General features: G+C 32.0%; 1 protein-coding gene across 1 annotated transcript in view; it reads right to left on the bottom strand.

Annotated features, from left to right (window-relative positions):
* qin (tudor domain-containing protein qin) overlaps positions 1–23,913 on the bottom strand; it is a 435,556-nt gene that overhangs the window by 146,552 nt on the left and 265,091 nt on the right. The window contains exons 10-11 of the mRNA XM_075382212.1: positions 20,416–20,721; positions 17,023–17,175 (exon numbers count right to left, since the gene is read on the bottom strand). Coding sequence (XP_075238327.1) covers positions 17,023–17,175; positions 20,416–20,721 — 459 coding nt within the window. The remainder of the gene's footprint in view (positions 1–17,022; positions 17,176–20,415; positions 20,722–23,913) is intronic.

Below are 23,913 nucleotides of genomic sequence, written 5' to 3'. Positions count from 1 at the left end.
TTAAATTTTAACACAGGTCAATATTAAATTATTTGAATTTTCAAAAAAAAAAATTATTATTAAAAAACAATAATAATATATATTATTTAACTGAAATTAATCTTTTTAAGATTCATATTATTCCTCTGTACTGTTAAATTACATTATATTTTTAATTCTATTAAAATAAAATGTCTAGTGCGGAATATAAGATATCTTACCTTAATTTTATCATGAAAGTACTTTCGTGAGATCCTCCATAATAATAAATAAAATAATAGAAACCTTTATTTCCCTTATATTAAATCATCATAAATATATATATATATATTGTAGATTTACAATATATACCGTATTTATTCGAGTAACCCCCGCCCACCGAATAAGCCCCGCACCTAGATTTTCCAGACCAAAAATCTAAAAAAAAAAATCGAGTATATACCGGTATTTTAAAATGCAACAGATATGATAAAAAAAATACGTAAATATGAAAATATTCAGAAAGTAATATTAATTCGTTTAAATTACAAATACATTTAAATTACAATATTAATATTACATTAATAATTAATTACCGTTAAGTACTAGTTTAGTTCAGAATCAGTAGGCCAGTAAAACGAAAAGAAAATATCATGTTAAAAAAGATCATTTTAATACAATTTTTAATATGGGATTTTATTTTTAATTACTCACCGTCATTGTCAATGTCTGCAGAAGAGTTACCGGTAGTCTCCATGTCGCTCTGCCAAAGGTGATTGTCTTCACTAACATCAAGTTCATTAGATATTCCACGTTTTTTAAAACTTTTCCTTACTAATTTCGTGGAAATACCTTCCCAAGCATCTATTTTCCAAACACAAATCTGGACGTTTGATTCTTCCTGTAGGCATGAGAAAGAAATTTTCATCAGCCATTCATTTACTGTACAGTTGTTTTAATGCAGATTTGAATGGTTTATTAATACAGACATCTATTGATTACAATAGAGATGTTAATCCGCCTGGAATTATTACTTGGTCTGTCATACCCTTTTTTAAAATGTCTTTCACTTTATCAATCGTATGCCCCCGATAACTATCCATTACTAGCATACCGGTACTTTTTTTATTAAGTAAATCTCCTGACCACTTTTGCCATACACACCTGATCCAATCTAAAATTAAGGTTTTGTCCATCCAACTTGATTCCTGTGCTCTGATAATAACTCCATTTACCTGTATGGTAGGAAGAGTTTTTCTTTTAAAAACAATGTACGGAGGTAATTTTGATCCATCAGAAGTAATGCAAAGCATAACACTACACCTTTGTTTTTCATTACCACCAGTACGAATCGTAACACTTGTTTCACCTTTTTTGTTTACGGCTTTGTCAAATGGCATTTCAAAATATACGGGGGTTTGATCAGCGTTTCCTATTTGAGAAGGCAAATAGCCTTTATCTTTTCCAAGATTTATTATGTATTTGTGAAAATGTAATATTTTTTGTTCATAAGCGTCTGGAAGTCGTTGAGAAATGATCGTCTTTTGTCTTATTGACAAATCATTTCGTGCAAAAAATCATGTTATCCATCCACGACTTGCTTTAAAATCAATTTTATTCAATGATTTAAAGATTTCACAAGCATATGATTGACAAATTTCTGTCATGACAGCATAACCACATGTCCTTTTTACCATAACAAAGTCATACAATTTTTTTTCTATGTCTGTGTATTTCTTGTTTTAAGCCACAAAAAGCCCTTTTATTACCACCAGTGCCTTTCACCAGAAGTTGTTTCTTCTTACGCCAGTCTCGAATGCAGCTTTCATCTACATAAAATTTTCTTCCTGCCGCCCGATTTCCAATTTTATCAGCGTCTTCTATAACGTGCAGTTTTTCATTTACTGTAAAAGATCAAAGACGCTGTCCTTTTGTACTCATTTTAATTCCATAATTAAAATAAATTACCGTATTAAACTTTACAAGATAAATTATGTTTAATTTATCGGTTATGTACATAACAGACGGTTATGTACATTTTATCAACAGATAAAATGTACATAACCGTCCACGTACACACACAGTACAATAACTATGGAGAATAGACAAGACGACGATAGGTAGGACGATAGATAGGTAGACGACGACGATAGGTATACTGTAACTGTAGTGTCACTAGAACCGGATGCAGCCTGCCTATACAGACTGAATCGGTTTTATAAAAATACCGTAACTTCGTTCCTATTGATAATATGAACAGGATGTTAATAATTAAGGATGTATTCTGTATAAGCGGCATCCGGTATTGATAAACGAAAGCCTAATGTAACTATATTTATGTGATTGAATTTAGGTATTTCTAAGAAAACGTTTACTTTACATTAATTATCCTGGCTAAAGGCTATGTTTCAAGTAAGCCCTGCACCCTTATTTTTTCTCTCCAATTCCAAGAAAAATAGTGTGGGGGGGTACTCGAATAAATACGGTAATTAGGAAACATAATACCTGCAAAGGATAACCTGCGTGCAGGTAAGAACCACTTTATATAACAGTTCTAAAGATTTTAAAGATTGAGATCAATTAAAATTTATCTTATTATCTTAGAAAAATGAAAAAAATTTTAACATAATACTATAACAAATGGAAACCAGCACCCATGCATTAAAATTTAACAGTCTAGATTTACTAAAAATCATGAATATGATGTAAATAATATTTATAGTTGTACATTTTTTTGCTTAGTACGAAGTCTGTAAATAAAGTAATGAGACTAGTTTTTTTGGCAGCCGAAGTGGCAACACTGTAAAGTTACTAGTAAACATATTGTTATATAAACAACTGATTTATATTAGGTATTTATATTTTTAGTATACTATTGCCATGTGAGACGTAAACAACTTTTCATGAAACAAGATTTGTTGTGCATTACAAAAATGAGTGATTATAATTATGAGCAACATTGTGCAATCAAGTTCTGTTAGACTAGGTGAGAATGCTACTGAAATTTTTTCAAAATTGAAAAGGGTATATAGAGATGACGCTCTGTCATGAGCCAAATTTTTAGGCGGTTTAAAGCATTTTCAGATGGCCGGCAATCAGTTGTGGACAATCCATGCTCTGGAAGACCATTAATATAAAAAAATTATGACAGTGTTGGGCGAATCAGAGACTTGATATGGTACGACCGGGGATTAACTGTCAGAATGATTGCAGAACAATTGTATTTGAACCATACCACAATCCATCAAATTTTGACAAACAAATTGGACATAAAAAAAGTTTGTACAAAATTCGTCCCAAAAACCTCACTAATAGAAAAACAACAGGGTGGAAGTGTGCCATAATCTTTTAGGCGAATTGAAATTGATCCTGATTTTCTATAAAAAGTTATTATTGATGAAGAATCTTGAATATTTGAGTATGACACAGAAACAAAACGCCATAGCCAGGAGTGGCACACTTCAAACTCACCACGTCCCAAAAAAGCAAAAATGAGCAAATCAAAAAACAAAACCCTGCTAATTTGTTTCTTCGATAGTAATGGCATTGTCCATAAGTTGTTTTTGCCTACAGGGCAGACTGTAAGACTTTTATTTTTCTCAATATGTTAACCAGGAAATTCTTGAAAGACTAAGGAGTAGAGTTGCACATGTGAGACCAGCCATCAAAAACAACTGGATGCTGCATCATGACAATGTACCTTGTCACACTGCACTCTCAATTAATGAGTTTTTGGCAAAGAAAAACATTCCTGTAGTTCCTCAACCACCTTATTCACCTTAGAGTCCCAGCAACTTTTTCCTGTTCCTGTACACCTTTGAGGTGTAAAAGGATACCATTTTCGAACAGCAGACAACATAAAAAATATTTAACTGTCCATCTGAAGGATATTCCGGTTTCTGAGTTCCAACAGTGCTATGAAGAGTGGAAAAATCATTTGAAGCGTTGCGCGACTTCCCAAGGGACCTATTTTGAAGGTGATAAGAGTCTATGTACTATTGGATTGTAAATAAAATGTTTTCTGATCCAGTCTCATTACTTTAATTACAGACCTTGTATATTGTTTAAATTGGAATAAAATAAATATTGTTATATCTGTTATGTTGTTAATACTATTTTGTAACAATATAAAATAATAATACAAAATAATGCTAAATAACCTTAGCATTAATATGAGGGTAAGTCATATATAAACGAGATTTTTTCCTGAGCATCTACGATTGGTAGGACTGGACTGGGCCCACACTTCTAGTATGCTTGGGTGGGGTCATTAGGAGGGGGAGAGGTGGCCATTCCACACTCCCAACAAATTCATCAGTAACACTCACAGTGTGTGAGCAAAGGTTTACTTTACTGTGTAACACATAATTATAAAATTTCTTCCTCATGAAGGAGTTCAAATGATGGAAATTTTCTGGGGATTGACTGCAAAGTTTGGGAACCAAACATTGTCAAGGACTCGTGTGTTTGCCTGGCATAAAGACTTCAAAGAAGGTCAAGAATGAGTGGAAAAATCAAGAACATGATCGCTGGCCTCGGACAGCATTATAAACAAAAACATTCATGTGGTTCGAGACATTGTTGTAGACAATCGATGGGTGAGTGTCCGAAATTGCAGAAAAGGTTGGAATAAGTTATGGAAGCTGTCAAGTGATCATCACAAACAACCTACGGTTCTGTACAGTGTATGCCAGATTAATCCCTCATCTTCTGCCTGCAGATCAGAAGTTGAGACATTTGGAGGTCTGTCAGAGGCTTACAGCAACGTTTGCAAAAGGTGATACATTTTTAAGTCAGATTGTCACCTGCAACGAAACATAGGTCCACTACTACACTCCCCAGTCAAAACAAGCCAACCCACCGGGTTGGTCTAGTGGTTAACACGTCTTCCCAAATCAGCTGATTTGGAAGTCGAGAGTTACAGCGTTCAAGTCCTAGTAAAGCCAGTTATTTTTACATGGATTTGAATACTAGATAGTGGATACCGGTGTTCTTTGGTGGTTGGGTTTCAATTAACCACACATCTCAGGAATGGTCGAACTGAGAATGTACAAGACTACACTTAATCTACACTCATACACATCATCCTCATTCATCCGCTGAAGAATTATCTTAACGGAAGTTACCAGAGGCTAAACAGGAAAAGAAAAGAAAGTCAATACAAGCCAGTATTGAGTGACGGGGGGAAGGGGAGGCAGCCCCAGTGAAAGCCAAGACTTGACTGTCAGCTGGCAAGGTTCTTTCAACCGTTTACTTTGACTGGCGAAGCACTTTGCTCATTTATTTTTGGCATGAGTGACGCACACAATCAATCCTGCGTGCTGTTGAATGAAGTGAAAGGTGCACATCACTGCAAAAGACAAGATCAACCGACTCGAGAGGCCATCCTCCTCCACAATGCCAGGCCCTATACTGCAGCTCTAACTGTCTCAAAACTAGAAGAATGCACTGGACACAACTTGATCATCCTCCTTACAGCCCGGACCTAATACCCTGCAATTTTCATTGGTTTGGACCACTTAAGAAGGCTCTAGGTGGGCAACAATTTGAAGATTACAAAGGCGTGGAAGGGATTCATGTGCAATTGGCTCCTGACGCAACCAGCTTCATTGTACGATGCTGCGATAAAAAACCTACCTTCTTACAGAAAAAAATGTATTTCTAAAGCAGGAAACTATGTAGAAAACTAAATTATATTTGCCTTTTATTTTTTCAATAAATAAATTTATTTTAAAAATAAAATCCCGTTTATATTTGATTTAACCTTTTATTATGACTATAATTATAAATTTGTCCTTATTTATAGGTCTCCCTTTCTTAGTTTTGATTAGCTCCATGATTAACTCCACTTTATATAAAAAACCAAAACATTATAAACATTGAATTAGAAAATTAACTAATTATGTATCATATAGACAGAATGGCTAAAACATGTTTAGAATAATGATTTGTATACATTATTTCCTCCTCTATGAATCATGAGACCTTGCTGTTGGTGAGGGGGCTTGAGTGCTTAGTGATACAGAGTAGCTGGGCCGAAGGTACAACCACATCGGAGAGTTATCTGTTGAGAGCCAGACTAAGGAATGATTCCTGAAAGAGGGCAGCAGCTCTTTTAGTAGTTGTTAAAGGCGTGAGTCAGGACAATTTTTAAACGGCCATATCAACGTCACTCAGTCCTCTGAGTACTGCACAGCTGAAAGCAATGGAAAACTACAGCTACTTTTTTTCCAAGAAAATGTAGCTCTCTGCATTTTCATACAGCAATGATGGAGGCGCCTTCCTTGGTAAAATATTCCAGAGGTAAACCTCTGGATCTCCGGGTGCGAACTACTAAGAAAGGGGTCACCAGAAAATTAAAAAATAACATTCTACAAGTCGGAGCGTGGAATGTTAGAAGTTTAAAAAAGGTTGGTAGGCTAGAAAATTTAAAAAGGGAAATAGATAGGATAAATGTGGATGTAGTAGGAATTAGTGAGGTTCGGTGGGAAGAGTAAGGCGACTTTTGGTCAGGTGATTTTAGAAGTGGTAGCGTTTCGGCCTTTCACCCGGAGGTCCTGGGTTCGAATCCCGGTCAGGCATGGCATTTCTCACACACGCTACAAAACATTCATCTCATCCTCTGCGGAATAAATTGTTTGAATACAGACCCATAGGTAAAAAAAAAAAAAGAAGGTGATTTTAGGACTCGGCTTCAAATAATGGACAGGCAGGAGTAGGTTTCATAATGAACAAGAAGATAGGGAAGAGAGAAGAGTATTTCAAAACGCATAGCGATAGAATCATTGTAATAAGAATAAAATCAAAATCTAAACCGACAACGATTGTTAACGTCTATATGCCTACAAGCGCCCATGATGATGATGAGGTAGAGTGTGTATACGAAGAGATTGATGAAGCAATTAAACACGTAAAAGGAGATGAAAATTTAATAATAGTTGGAGATTGGAATGCAAGCATTGGAAAAGGCAAGGAAGGAAATATAGTGGGTGAATACGGGCTGGGCAAAAGGAATGAAAGAGGGGACCGACTTATAGAGTTTTGCACAAAGTATAATTTAGTAATTGCCAACACCCAATTTAAAAATCATAATAGAAGAATATACACATGGAAAAAGCCAGGCGATACTGCAAGGTATCAGATAGATTATATCATGGTTAAGCAAAGACCATAATTTGGTGATAATGAAATGTAGATTGGGGTTTAAAAACATGAAGAAAAGGTGTCAGATGAGTCGGTGGAATTTAGAGAAGCTTGAGGAAGAGGAGGTAAAGAAGATTTTTGAGGAGGACATCGCAAGAGGTCTGAGTAAAAAAGATAAGGTAGAGAGTGCAGAAGAAGAATGGGAGAATGTTAAAAAGGAAATTCTTAAATCAGCAGAAGCGAACTTAGGCGACACAAAGAGAACTGATAGAAAACCTTGGGTTTCAGACGATATATTGCACCTGATGGATGAATATAGAAAATATAAGAATGCTAGTGATGAAGCAAGTAAAAGGAACTATCGACAATTAAGAAATACTATAAACAAATTAGAAAAGGCATTCGATAACGTAGACTGGAATAAAATGTTCAGCATTTTAAAAAAATTAGGGTTCAAATACAGAGATAGAAGAACAATTGCTAACATGTACAGGAACCAAACAGCAACAGTAATAATTGAAGAACATAAGAAAGAAGCTGTAATAAGAAAGGGAGTCCCCTAATATCCCTGTACATAATTATCCCCGTTACTTTTTAATCTTTACATGGAACGAGCAGTTAATGATGTTAAAGAACAATTTAGATTCGGAGTAACAGTACAAGGTGAAAAGATAAAGATGCTACGATTTGCTGATGATATAGTAATTCTAGCCGAGAGTAAAAAGGATTTAGAAGAAACAATGAATGGCATAGATGAAGTCCTACGCAAGAACTATCGTGTGAAAATAAACAAGATCAAAACAAAAGTAATGAAATGTATTAGAAATAACAAAGATTTCACTGAATGTGAAAATAGGAGGAGGAAAGATTATGGAGGTTGAAGAATTTTGTTATTTGGTAAGTAGAATTACTAAAGATGGGCGAAGCAGTAGCGATATAAAATGCTGAATAGCACAAGCGAAACGAGCCTTCACCAGAAATATAATTTGTTTACATCAAAAATTAATTTAAACGTCAGGAAAAGATGTTTGAAAGTATATGTTTGGAGTGTCGCTTTATATGGAAGTGAAACTTGGACAATTGGAGTATCTGAGAAAAAAAGATTAGGAGCTTTTGAAATGTGGTGCTATAGGAGAATTTTAAAAATCAGATGGATGGATAAAGTGACAAATGAAGAGGTATGCGGCAAATAGATGAAGAAAGAAGCATTTGGAAAAATATAGTTAAAAGAAGAGACAGACTTATAAGCCATCAACTCCTTAGTATATCCTGGAATAGTCGCTTTAATATTGGAAGGACAGGTAGAAGGAAAAAATTGTGTAGGCAGGCCACGTTTGGAATATGTAAAAAAAATTGTTAAGGATGCAGGATGTAGGGGATATACCGAAATGAAACGACTAGCACTAGATAGGGAATCTTGGAGAGCTGCATCAAACCAGTCAAATGACTGAAGACAAAAAAAAATTAAATACATTATTTGTTATTATCCACTCATCTATTTCTTTAAGGAGTTTTTTGTTCACTCTGCTATATATATAAATTTAGCAGGAATAAGATTTATTAGTTTAGCAGAAATATACATGAAATGTCTCCTGCAGACCAATACGTCATTTCAGGGTATTATAAAGGTGATATTAGATGGCCTCAGATTATATGATGAATCATTGGTATTAAAGAGGTTTATATTTTTGTTAATATATAAAATAATGTGCCACCAATGGGTGGTGAACAGAGACGGTATATGCATTTGGGGAAAGTGGTTTTGTGTGTATGTGTACGCACACGCGCAAGCTGGCATCTATGTATATGTCTGTTACGATTTACCACAAAAACTACTGGATCGATTTTGTTGCAGTTCTTTGCATTATATAGATATCACCTAACTGTATAACATAGTTATCACCTCAGAGCAGGTTCTTAGATTAATTTTACAGTTACAAGCCACCAGGGGCGATGCAGATATGTTTCCTCAAAAGGGCTTCATGGGTTTTAAACATTTTTTATTTTATCACTTATTTTTAGTGGACTCATTTGACTTTTCCCCATAATGAGACCAGATAGAAGTTTATCCTCATGATTTTTTCATATTCATTACTACTGAGATTGTTAGTGCAATATAAATATGTTAAGTGTTTATGAAGCACATATGATTTACTAAAGTGCATGTTTCTTGTCCCACCCATTAAAAAATTCTACACTGCATTATCGACTAGGCATACATAAAATACACAAGTCTAGCGATACTGCTATTTTTTAGTTTACTAATTTGGTGGAATTTTAGGATTGTGTTTAATTCTTTTGCACATATTGTTAATGTATACATGCCATTTAAGGTGAGGGTTTATCCAGACACCAAGATATTTTATTTTAATTATTTTTTCTAGTTTGGGACACCGAGATGTAAAAGGCTAACTTTTACAGTTTATTGAATGCATAGTTAGTAGGTTAGTAGATGTTTGTCAAACCCAGCTTTGACAACCCTAACACCTTCTCCAGCTAATCTTATAACATCATACAATGAGGAGCCCGTGAAAATCAAGACATTGTCATCAGTAAAAGATATTATATCACAGTTTTTTTATTTTTGGTTTCAGTAAGTTATTTATGTATAATAAAATTAAGATAGGGAATAAGACTGATCCCTGTGGTAGGCCATATTAAGTCAAGTGCTTTATGCTGGTATTTTTGTAGATTCTAAGTATTTGCAATCTGTTAATAATTTATAAAATAAGCCATGTATTGTCAAACTATTTAATTTTTGTAGCAGCTCTGAATGTGGGATGGTGTCAAAGGCTTTCACCAGATTTAAAAAACCTACTACAGTTTTTATAAGTTATTTAATATGGAGCAAATAAGTAATTTATCGCATCTTGGATGCTTTTCTTCAGTTAAAATCCATATTGAATATATGCGTGAATGATTTATTATGTATGAATTATGTTGAATTTACTTAAATATTTTGTCACTCGTGATTTAACAATTTTTTCCACAACTTTAGATAAATCTTTTAACAAACTTATTGGATGGTAATATAATTATCTCCCAACTTGAACATTGGGATAATATTAGCAATTTTAAATTTATTTGGTAAACACCTACGGCAAAACATTTATTTATTAATTCTTTAATAGGCTTAGCTATATAAATGGAGAGATTTTTAGAGTATATTTTTAAAACCATCAATACCAGAAGCTGCATTATTTTTGAAAAGAGTAATTTTATTGATAATTTCATTTTCATTTGTTGGAAACAGAAAAAAAAACCATATAAGTTGCCATAACCTCATCTGGTTGATGATTGTCATGCATATAACAGACATATTTAAATTTAACAACTTTTCTTACCTACTTCAACAAAATGGTCATTAAAATTTCAGGGTCTATTTCCAGAATAATTTTTGTGTTTTTAATATTTAACAGTTCATTTATTAAATCCCAGGTCTTTTTACAATTTCCTTTAGCTTGTAAAATTATAATAGTTGCGTTTTCATTTTTTAATTACTTCACCTAAAACATTTCTGTATTTTTTATATTTAGATTTTAAATTGGCACTGAAAGGTTTTTAAAGGACAGTTTTGTGTTTTTACGCATTACATTTTTTATGTGATTGGTCAGTTTATTCAAAAAAGAATTTAGCATATCATCAACATCTGTTCATGACCCATCAACATTCTCCCACTTTTCTACTGCAAGATTTTGTATTAACATATCATAATGTACTTCAATAAATTACTGCCCTTTAGTACTGTTATTTTCCTTATTTTCCATTCCGAGGTGGAGGGCAGTGCAAAAATGATCAGAGATCTTAGTTTTCAGAATTGATCAGATAAAAATATATCTTCAGTATAAAATTTAGTATTCTTAAGGAATCTATGATCGATACAAGATTTGGCATTTTCTTATACCATTGTGGGTTTATTTACATATGAGTTGCAGCCATTTGATAAACGAAAAATCCATAAACTTTGTTTATGTTTTAGTTTAAATGGATGTTCATATTCCTAATTAAGACAGTACTATCACTCTCCCTATGTAAAGAGTCATTCAAACTGTTATGGAATGCATCCACAACTGCAGATGGTGATCTATCAACAGATATGAGTTATCTTTCAGGACCAGCCCTAGTGTTTTTGCCACCAAACGCAAACCCAAAAAATGCTGTACCCCCAAGCTTCAAAAATACTTTAATTTAAAAAAAAAATCAGAATTATAAAAGAACCATGTTAACCATAAAAATGACATAAATTAATTAAGGCAATAACACTAACACAGATTTACGAAAAATTTTATTTATTGAAAAACAAAATTTACATTTTTAACAGGCTAATGGACAATGAACTTACAAACTAAAACTGGTACCTACTATAGCGGGCAGCGTGTAGTTGTGCACATTGTGTGTGAGAGAGATAGACCGATAGAATGGGTGGAACAGAGATAGTCATTCCTTTACGAAAACATCTCTCATAGCTTCATATACTTATATATGCATATATGTATGCAGTACATTGTCAGAGTTGTTCAGGATAGTTAATAGTGCAGTAAGCCAGCTGTCAGCCTATGAGCATAGCAATATGCCACCCGCTATATTTTCAGAGATAATTTAAATATACTTTTAAAACAATAAACAAAACTAGCACAATAACATTATTTTCTAGATTCAAATAATCAAAATATATTTTTGTGAATTTTTATTTAGTTTTGTTTTTTTGGCTCTAGTTCAGGCAGTTTTGCTGCTCCTAAATTTTGCCACCATAGGCAGTCGTCTACCGCCAGCCCTGAATCTTTGTGGAATCTCAATAGTCAAAATGATTGAATTTGCTTTGAGTAATTCAAAATTAAATTCTTTTAACTTTTAGTTTTTCATTGAAAAACACACAAACACCATTACATTTGTTACAGATACACAGCTCATCAAGTTATCCATTATCCATACACAGTATCTGTTTAGATAATTAAATTTGTCATGATCAGTTACTTAAGTTTCTGTTAAAATTATTATATCATAACTAATATTGTCATTTTGAAGTACTTAGGCAAATTCATCAAAATTTCTATTTAAGCTACGCATGTTCATTTGCAATACATTAACGAATTTTCTAACATTAGAATAATTTTCCAGATTAAAGCTAAAGATATCATTAACCTCAGTAGTATAAGAAATTTCATTATCAAAATTGTTTATAAGAACCATAATAATAAAAGTAAAAAGAAAGAAAAACAAAATCAAATAATCTATTATATAAAATCGGTAAATAACTGTGCAGCTGTCGCCATCATGTTCATGAAGCACTATCATTATAATAGTAAAGATAAAAATATTATATTAATAATAACAAAGATATACCACATAAGATACACCATACACTGTTACACCATTACTACTACTATCACTATATAGTCCACTTTATAATTTTAAATAACTGTAATAAAAGAATTAGCTAACCTAATGGTTCAGATACGGAGTACATAATTTATTACTAAAATCACTTAATATAGCCAGACAATTATGCTAATAATACAAAAAAACATTGCACACACAATCCACTGCTTACACTAACCAACAAAAACCAGCAGATCTTCTTTTTTGAATATTCTTCTCACAGGAGCTGTTGCTGACTGTCTAATTAAGATTTTCCCATCTCGAATCCATACGAATGCCAGTTTATTCTTCACCTTGAGATCCCTCACTGCTCTAAAGACAGTTTTGAAATAAGGAGATACATATTCATTAATATAAATATTATCCTTCAATCATGGGCTGATTTCAATTGTTTTTAACCCATTTTTCTTCTTCACAGCCAAGATTCATGTATTTTTAACTTTTCTAGAGACAAAGTTGATGATAATAGAGCTCAAATTCTTCACATTTGGCACCCTGTGCTAGTAAGACACTTCATATTTCAACTCTATTTAAATGGCATGAGCAACAGATTCCAAGATGTTGCTAAGTCCTCGCCCTTAGTCTCTGGAATGTCAGACATTTCGAGACATAAAAAATTGCATTTTTTAGCACCTTCATTGTTTTCAATGGATAATTTATTTACTTGCATTTCTGTTTCTTTAAGGTTCTATTCAATATTTTGATTTGGGCAGAAATCTTTGAGTTTCCTGTTGAATAAAGAAGTAAGTTCATCACACAAATCGGAAAGCGAAATCAAAATTTTATTAAAATCTGAATTCTGATTACTGAATTGACATTGTGCTTCAGATACAACACACCCACCACACTTGCACACTGATTTAGTTTTGATATTCTTCCTTTTGAATTTTTCCATAATTTCAAGTCTGGTACAAGCAGCACGGAACAAATTCTAGCATTCACTACATTTAATAGCTTCATTTTTTTTATTGAGAAATACCACTTTGTATTTAACACACAACATCTTTAACTGGGAAGATATCGATGACAATTGCAAAATAAATAACAGTAGACTTTTTGTGGTATGGATATTTGCAGTTAGAGACACAAGTACCAACAGAACATAACAGGAGAGCCTCGCACTGGGATGAGTGAATGAAACACACAACTGTCTCCATTGACTGCTTATCGGTGATTGAATAATAATTCCAATAGCGTGCAATAAAGATAAAAAATAAAAATACTAAAATAATGAAAATTGCATATCAATTGATACATACTGCTATCATTGTTTAAGATAGTCTCCCTCAAACACTGTCTGATGGTTTATAAAATTAAGATTTTCTGTTGATAGTTAATTTTTTACAGATATTATTAAAGTAGTAATCATATCCATTTTCTACCACTATATGTTTTATGATGTTTAGTACACTATTTAACTTTTCTTTGTTATTATATGAGTATTTGATTCTAATAAACACATACTCTCTCACACACAAAAAGTTTTAACAAGCAGATGGTGTGTTGAAGACATTCTCATTATACCTGGTAATAAAAAATGAACTATAAATAATATTAAATTAAATTCTTATATAATGAACATTTTTGCTGAACATTTCAGTTGAAATAGATAATAACAGAATAGTACATTATTTAGATGTCAATAACAAAATAAAGAAGGGCAACCAAACTGAAACATCAGTATATAGAAAATTTATTTCTAACAATATAACAATTCATATCAAATCACCCTTGGTCTCATAAAATTAATACCTATATGAGGTGTGACTATTAAATAACAAGACTAATGCTGCTGCAAAACAACTATGCATGCGTCAAATCCACGACCGACAGCTGTGTAGTGTAAAGCCTTCTCTTTCGATTGTTGCCAGTCCAGTTTCTGTAGACATATTAGTCTGGCCTTTGTTTGGATAGCATCTGTTTTTTTTTGTTTTGCTGGAAAATATGATAAGTGTTTTTATTAGAGTAAAGAATTGTCCTGAAATTTCATATGAAACTTGGAAAAGCTGGCACTGAAAGTTTTTTGCTATATACTTTTATTAAAAAAAGTATATAGCAATGAATGTTTATCATGTGCGTGGGTTTTTGAGTGGTTTAAGCATTTCCAAGATGGCCGAGAAGATGTTCGCCCAGGTTGCCCTTCCACATCAAAAACGGATAAAAATATTAGTAATCTGATCTGATCAGTCGGTTGGTTAACTATTCTTGTTTTTATTCAAGGTCTTTGCTCAACTCCATGAAAAAATAAGAAAACAACAACCCGAACTGTGGAAGAACAATTCATCAGGACAATGCACTGGCTCATTGTCTGTCCAGTCATTTTTAGCAAAGTATAACATCCCAGTGTTAGACCAATGGCCTTATCTGCCTGATCTGGCACCATATGACTTTTGTCTGTTCCCCAAGGTCAAATCTGCATTAAAAGGAACAAGATTTAAGACCATTGAAGCTGTGAAAGAAAAAGCGGCACCCATCATGAAAGAGCTCACAGAAGACTTCCAGCACTGTTTTGAACAATGGAAAATTCGCATGGAACGTTGTAGGGATAAAGGAAGGGGTGTATATTGAAGGGGATAATAACTAAATAGTATAAATTTAGAATAAAATATTTTACAGTATTAGTCTAATTATTTAATAGCCGCACCTTGTATAAATATGACTAATAGTGTGAATTAATCAAATACACACATAATAGCAGAGAAAAGTTAAATAATGAAATAAACATATAGTGGTTGAAAATGGATATGATACTACTATTTTAATTAATAATATTTATAAAAATACAACAATCAAAACACAAATAAACAATCTGTGTGGAATTTATCAAATTAAATGTAATGATTGTGATGGTAATAAGCAATCATAGTATACAAATTAAAAAAATAATATATTGGGTTAATCTAATATGGTAGTACATCTAATAAACAATAAACATTCTATTTCTGACACTGACAAAACTTTAGCAATATTAGAAATTAACAAAAGTGACAAAAAATTAAATATATTAGAAAAATATTATATACATATAAACAAACAGAATTTTAATTTGATAAACCACCAGACAGTATTTGAGTGAGGCATTCTTATAAAAACAGCAACAGATCAGCACTCATAATAAATTAATATATAGTTTTTATTAAAATATTACAATACTGTAACAAACATTACAAGGTTTTTTTATTTTAGTAACACAATAGAGTATTTTGTTAATTTTTTTAATATATTTATTAAATCTGCATTAATAAAATTAATTCAATCATGACTGAGGATGCAGGATATCTTGAAAGTAATATGATAAAATTAAGGTAATATATGTCTTATCTCAATAACTTGTATTAGGAGGTTATTATTATTATCTTTTATCACTGCATAGGATCACTTTAGTCAGTCCATTATCAAAGTCTCTTCAATGGAACTGTTTGGGTCTTGTGGTCCTCCCAGTACTTTCTCATACGTTCCGATCTTTGTGCTCTTTCTAGTATTGAAAATGTTCGTATTGTGAGTTTTTTCTTGTGAGTGTGAAGCGACTGTTATTGTTCTTGATCTTCTTGTTTAATTTTATCTTATATATAGTGTCTTCCGGTATAAGGCCAATTTCCTTCAGATCCTCTTTTATTTTTCTGATCCATCTACATCCTGTCTTGGTATTTTGGATCGAGGTTATACTGTAGTAGCTGTTTCAGAAGTCTTGAATGTTGCATCCTCATGATATATCCAAAGAATCCTAGTCTCCTCTTATGCATGGTATCAGTATCGGGTTCTAACTCCTATACATGACGATGTTGGGCACAATCCACCACTGTCTGTTTTCTGTTATTTTTTATTGATGCAGGCTCTTCCAATTCTTCTTTTGATTTTCTGGAGTTTGTCTGTCTTTGATTGTTTGTTCAGGAGTAAGAGTGTTTCTGCTGCATAAGTGGCTTTTGGTTTTTTAACTGTGATATAATATCTCATTTTTGCATTAACCAATAGGCATATTTTATTGTAATTGTACTAGGTTTATTTTTGGTCTTTAGCTAATTTGTTCTTCTTATTTGAATCGAGGTTTTTTTGTTAAGTTGTTTGTTATTATTTCTCCGAGGTATTTAGATTGGGTCACTATTTTGATTTTATTACCGTTTACGTTTACTTATTTTAGTCATGTTGGTTTTAGGAGCATAAATTCTGTCTTTTCAAATGATATTTTGAGACCAATTTTATTTGCCATGTTTTGAAGTTCTAATATCTGTGATTTAGCTTTGTCAATGTCATTTGCTAGCAGTGCCAAATCAACGGCGAAACCAAAAAAAGTATGTTTTGATTTTCGGCCTATTCTCACTTTTGGAGGCATTTTTTGAGCCATTCCTTCATTACCATTTCTACAGCACAGATGAATAATAGTGGTGAGAGCCCATCGTTAGGAGATTATATTAATAGAATTAAAAATATACTTTAACAGTACAGAGAAATAATGTAAATCTTAGAAAGGTCAAATTTTAATAAAATAGATCTGGTAATGAATATAACAAAAGGAAATTTTAAGTTTATTAAAAATAAAATTACCTTCCAAAGCTTCTTCAGGATGATTCTTGCTTTTCAAACGCATTTTATCAAACTGGTACATCATCTTTCTCAGTTCAATCTCAGTTCCCTTTCGATGAATGTAGAAATCTGATGGACTCATAAAATGGCAAACTGAAACTGTCTCCATTGTACCTGCAAATGCATTTTCTAATATATTAACTAATATTATAATATACATTGTTTATGGTTTATTCACCATAATTAATTATAGAATAAAACAAATATATGAGTTTTAACACTTTCAAGCTGGAACATATGATGAGTGGTTAACCAGAATATCAGTAGTTACCTCTGCTAGGATGTAGCTCAAGTGTTTGTTTCAACAGTTGTAATATATTTTCAGGTCACTAACAATTCTTGACTTTTACACAAGATTCACAAGTTTCAGGCTGAGCACTGAAACTTCAAACCTATCTTTGTAGCCATATATATTTTTTTTTTTTTAAATTGCTGATACATTTAAAGTATAAATAAGCACATCAGATAAATAATCTCTGTATGATAGTTGCAACACTTTGTCAGTTGCAATGCTCCACGACATATCCAATACAACACAACTGAATCCTGAAATTTTCAAGTGTCAAAATGGAATAAAACAAAAAATTCAAGCTTCATATGTGCCATTACAGTGGTTTAATTTGTAAATTCCTGAGGTATTGTGAGCACTGGTGAGTGTGATCAGTGGATGGTTTTTTCATTACCTCTGAACTCATGTACCAAACATTTAAATTTTTAGAGCAATATTCTTGATTTAATTTTTTTAATATCTCTTAATTTAAAAAAAAAATTGTTTTTATCTATTATATTCCTGTTTTAGATATCTTTGCTTTTAATTTATTTTCTATGGAAGAAAGCAATGAGAAATTCAGAATAGTCATTATTTTTGTAATAGGTATCTAAAAATATTGAAATGATTGTAATTTTTTTTGGTTCAGTTATCACAAAAATTAATCACTTCATATAATAATCGGCTTAAAGGATGGTTGGTAGACTGATAATCATATATAAATCTGTAAAATATATTTTACAAATGAGACTGATCCAATCAAATTAAAAATTTGTCATTGTTTTTCCAAATGAATACTGTTCAAAAGCTGCAAATTTCAGGCCAATGCAATAATCCTAGAATATTAGTGTCATAATAACATAATTTAAGATTTTTTTTATCACATTCTTTGTTTGATCCTCTCAAAGATTTTTTAAGTACCAATGTCATTAAATAAATAATCACTTTTCTAAAATCATTTATCTAATTATTGAATGACCCATACACACACACACACACACACACACACACACACACACACACACACACACACACACACACACACACACACACACACACACACACACACACACACACACACACACACACACACACACACACACACACACACACACACACACACACACACACACACACACACACACACACACACACACACACACACACACACACACACATACATCTGTTACAAGAAAGTAACCAAACAATTTAATTACGCACCAACAGAGATATTTAGTGATGTCCTATTGGCAGCATTGTGTTCCGCATAACCTCCTCTGTAACCACATGTTCTTGGATTGTTGATATCTTGTTTAGTTTTTGTGTTATCGTTATTTGAGTGCAATGTGTTTAAGAATTAGTAGCAATTTTTGGGAGCAACAATACAATGTAAAATTTTGCGTGAAACTGGGGTAAACTTTCACAGAAATGTTTCAACTTTTGAAACAACTTACAGAGATGATGCTCTGGATCGTACGCAATGTTACAAATGGTTTTCATGATTTAAAACTGACCCTCAACCAGGAAGGCCTACGACTTCAACTGATGACACCCATGTTCAGAAAATCAACGATTGACTGTCAGAGAACTTGCAGAAGTCAGCATCTCAACCAGATCAAGCCGTGAACTTTGAATGAAAAATTGAACATGCATCGAATTGGAGCAAAGTTTGTTTCTCATTTGATGACCAAACAGCAAAAAGAACATCGAGCAGACATTTATCGGCAGCTTCTTGAACAATCCGATAATGATGAAACATTCATGTAAAGTATCATAACAAGAGATAAAAGCTGGGTTTATGGCTACAACATTAAGAGAAAAGTTCAATCATCACAATGGATTGGCAAAGGATCTCCACCCCTAAGAAAGCATGTCAGTCTCCATCCAATGTCAAAGTGATGCTTCCAGTTTTTCGATTTTAATGGAATTGTGAATTTTGAATTCTTGCCTCAAGGTGATACAGAACATGCATACTATCTAGGCATTTTACAGTGGTTACATGAAAAAATCCTCTAAAAGAGACCACAGTCAAGACAATTGATGGTTCCTTCACCACAACAATGCACCCGCACACTCAGCTTTGTGCCAAAAATCAGATTATTGTCCTCCCTCAGCCTCCCTACTCAACAGACCTGGCTCCTGGCAATTTTTTTCTTACTTCCAAAATTAAAATCAGTGATGAAAGGATGCCATTTTGAGATTATTGATGACAGTAAAGCAAATTAGTCACACCTTAAAGGCTGTTTCAAATCAAGCTATGCAGGACTGCTCTGTGAAGTGAAAACACTGCTGGGAAAAGTGTGAATAGAGGAGGGGAGTACTTTGAAGAGGAACGAGATCAATAACTTAACCAATAAAGTTCGGTTATTTTCTGAACAGAACTCATATATATATATATATAATCTTCCCACAGAAGACGCATCATTCTCTGTTGTATCCTGAGTTGCAGTGATAAGTTATATTATTTTTTGTATATGTTGTCTAGTTTACTGTAATCAGTAGTTACTAAAATCCGCTTATGAATATACCAAAAAAGCAAACTTAACATAATCTACAAATTTATATCATAAACTTTTCAAATCTATAGATTCATATCAGAACAAAATACTGCAATACAATATCAGGTAATCTAGTAGAATCATTGGATAAGAGATTTGGTACTCTTGATCAACAAAATTAAATAGTAGTTATAACTATTACAAGAGTTTTATATTTAAATAGTTTAAAAGCTATTTATCCATTCATAAGTGAATGTTTATATTAGCTAAATATAATATAATTTTTTGAAATGTTGAAGTTTATAATTATTATTATTATTTTTGTCTAATACTTGTACATAATTCACAATTATTATATATTTGTATGTAATTATTAAGTGATCAGCAACATTTGAAAAGTTTGTTTATTTTTGCATGCTGTAAATTTTTGTTTAAGGCCCTCTTAATTTTACTAATGTAACATTTGAGTTTAAGGTTAATATTATTAAATGAACAAAGATCTGACTCTAAGTGAATGTTCTATTACTCATATATAACTAATAATTATCAGAAAACATGTTTAAACTTCATAAATTCCAATAAGTATACCTGCAGTAAGATCAGTAAAAATAAATCCCTTTTGTGGTATAGCATATTTGTTTACTGAAATACTTTCAGCTGAACCTAGTGATAAACCTTGCTTTAACTGTGATGTCGGATTTGAACTCTTATGACTATCTCGATCAGCTTTCTTGAAATTGATGCTATCAGCAGCTGCTAAATGCAATTTAGAATGTCTTGAAGAAGTTTCTGATGCATCACAAACAGAAGATGTAACAGAAGATGAGCTTTTTATACTATTAGTAACATCATCATGTCTATTTGAAATTTCCAACATATTAAAATTCAGTGATACTGTAAATAAAAAAAAAAAAGCAAACAGTTAAAAAACATAGATTTATGATACACTTTTAGAAAAGTGTGTAACATTAAAACAATGGACAGACTTCAGAGTTAAGCAGTTTTATGAACAATGATCAAAATTTATAATCATCCTCTGAGGTTTCAGAAAATATTTTTGTTCAATTTATCAGAATTGTTCAATAATTAATCAGACAAATGACTAGAAAAATGATTATTTTGGCATTCATCTCATCTTTCTATGAACTTTCTTATTCCAGTAGTAAAGAATTGTTTACCTTGGTATCTGAACCATATTCTTGTACTATATTTTTGACCTTTTCATTGTTGCTGAACTTAGTGTCAGATAAAAACTCTTTTTTTAGGGACTAAAAAATAAAACAAAAAAAATTCTCATGATGCAAGATAGAGAATAAGGTAGATGTGCCAACACTTACCTACTAAGTTTAATAACTTCAAGAGTCTTTTGAGCAGTATGGGGACATGCATTATCATGCAGAAGAATTACAATTTTTGAGAGAGAACCATAATCTTTCCTGTTGCTGCAAGTTTCACTTTATTTTCTACCATGTTACAGTAGTACTAACTGTTGATTGAACATTGTTTTTCCAAACAACTGTAATAACTTTTACCTTCACAATAAATAGTTCCAAAACGATTACAATCAGTTTACCTGTTGACACATAGGTTTTGAATTTTTTCCTGATAGGTGAATTTGGATGTTTCTATTCCCTACTCTGATGTTTGGATTCTGGCCCAAAATGATGAATCCAGATTTCATCACAAGTTAATATGTGATCTAAAAATACATTACTTTCCACTAAAAACGTTTAAGTTCTGTACAGATATGAATTTAGGTGTCTTTGTGATTTTGATTCAACTGTCTCCGAACTAACTTGAAAAAACTTGGCAGTAGTTCAGATTGTTATGATTAGTGGAATGTGCAGTGCCAATATACACACTACGAATTTCAGCAATTTCTCAAATTTTTATGCAACTGTCCTTGTGAATAAGATTATTAATGCGATTTTATAAAATGTTAATTAAAATGTCATCTGATCTTCTGCCATGATAAAAATTGGTGAAACTTGTTCTACCAGATTTAAAAATTCACTCAAAGATCAATCGCTTATAAAAATCTGCATGGTTAATAGACTTTTTACAGTACTGTTTTAACATCTGTAAATAAATTTCAGCTAGTTTTACACCTTCAGGAAGTAAAAATCGTATCACACCATGCTGTGCTTTCATCATTTTCATTTCAAGCAGAGTTGATTATTTTCAATGTTATAGGGGTCAACCATCAACTTGAATGACATACTTCAGTTTATTCTATTGTTTTCCTTCTGTTACCATTTGTCTGTTTAATTATTGAACAACTCTCATACAATAATCCCTGTGTACATGTGAGCGATTTATTCTCTTATCTACCATTAACATCCAAATTAAAATTATGGTGAACACTGCTTGAACTTTTTAGAAATAGTATCCAAAATATTTTCCTCTACCAGCTATTAATGAATGGGTTAAGAAATAAACCACTAAAATTGTAGAATTGATTGAACAAGCTCAGCTACTGAAGGCATCTTTTTGAACCTTATATTATCACTATTCCTAGTTTTTATTAAATACAAATAAATTCTCTTATGCTTGTTATTTGTATTACAATCTTGTAGTACAAAAATATACCTACATGTATTAAATGTTGTACCTTCATGTGTTAGATAGATTTTATCATCATTCTATGAAATTATACTGGTTGTGGTTTTTTTATTAGTTCTTCTATTGTTGGTTAACTTAGTTATGTACTATTAATTGTATTATGCTAGGTTTTGGTTGGATTCTGAATCATGTGTGTGCATGCAGGCACGCTAGCTTTTCCAAATGTTTATTCTCTTTAGCATGCATGTATGTTTCATTAACATCCTACTTGGTTATCTGAATCTAGCTCAATTAAACCCAGGTAATATTTTTGAAATTCTAAAATATTTTTCAAAATTTCAAAAGTGAGGAAAACAATTTTAAATTTCATGATTTGCAACAGGAGGATGAAAAAAAATATAACTGCCATTATTACCAAATATATATACAGTACAAAAAATAACAATTATGGGGCATATCTCTTTATAAAAGAGAATGTCCTGACTGATACATTAACTCATAATCAACATACATCCAAAAATATTATATTTAGAGACGAAATTTTAGGGTACCTTTGTGTAGGCGTGCACTAAGAAAGGATTTTGCGAAATTTTGATTTTAAGGGGTTCAACTCAATAAAAACTAAATTTTGTGTTAACAGCGCTATCTGTTGGATGTAAAAGCAACATATGGTATATTAAATATTTTACGACTCCATTGCAATATTTCCAATACGTGTGTTCGCTATAGACTAAAAAATACTGGACCGATTTATGCGCGGGGAAGAAGGGAGAAAGGGAAAAATCAAAAAGGTAAAAGGGAAGAAGGGGAAAATGAAAAAAAGAAAAAAGGGGAGAAGGAAAAATAGAAAAAGGAAATGGATAAGGAAGATGAGAAAGAAAAGAGAAAAGAGGAAGGGGGAAGAGGAAGGGGATTAAATAAATTTAATTAAAATGGAATTAAAAAATTAGAATATGTAAAGCAAACAATTGAAGATGTCAGATGCAAAAAAATTGGTTGAGATTAAAAGCGTAGGTAAAGCATGGAAATGAAGTAAATCATTACAGCTGTCAAATAAGTAATATTAATACATTGTGTGCATGCACAGAGCAACAGAATGAGTGTGTGAGTGCTCCAGAAGAAAGGCTGTTAAATTTTACAGCTGTATTTCTCTGTTTAAAATAATGAAAAAAGTTCATAATAAACATGTGTAAACAGAATTTGGCAGACCAAAATTCTGTATCTAATTATTTGTGAAGAGAGCTTATCGGCTGATAAAAACACAATTAAACTTTTCTAAATTAAATTTAAAGAGATAATAAAGAACTATAAAACACAGAAAGTAACTTTTTAAAACAAATAAAATTTAATTAAATTTTTACTATTTTTCTTTATTCCTTTCTTATACTTATTCACTATTAGAATAATCTTCATGTACCTTATTGCTTAAATACCCATCTGCAGAAATGGCTATTTCATAGTCCATCAGTTTCTTCATCATCAGTTTCAGTTATTTCTTATTCCATCTCCGCATTCAACTTCATA

Source organism: Lycorma delicatula, chromosome 1, assembly GCF_047948215.1.
Source record: "Lycorma delicatula isolate Av1 chromosome 1, ASM4794821v1, whole genome shotgun sequence".
Lineage (NCBI taxonomy): Eukaryota > Metazoa > Arthropoda > Insecta > Hemiptera > Fulgoridae > Lycorma > Lycorma delicatula.
The sequence above is the reverse complement of the archived record's forward strand: the minus strand, read 5'-3'. Positions and strand labels throughout refer to the sequence as shown.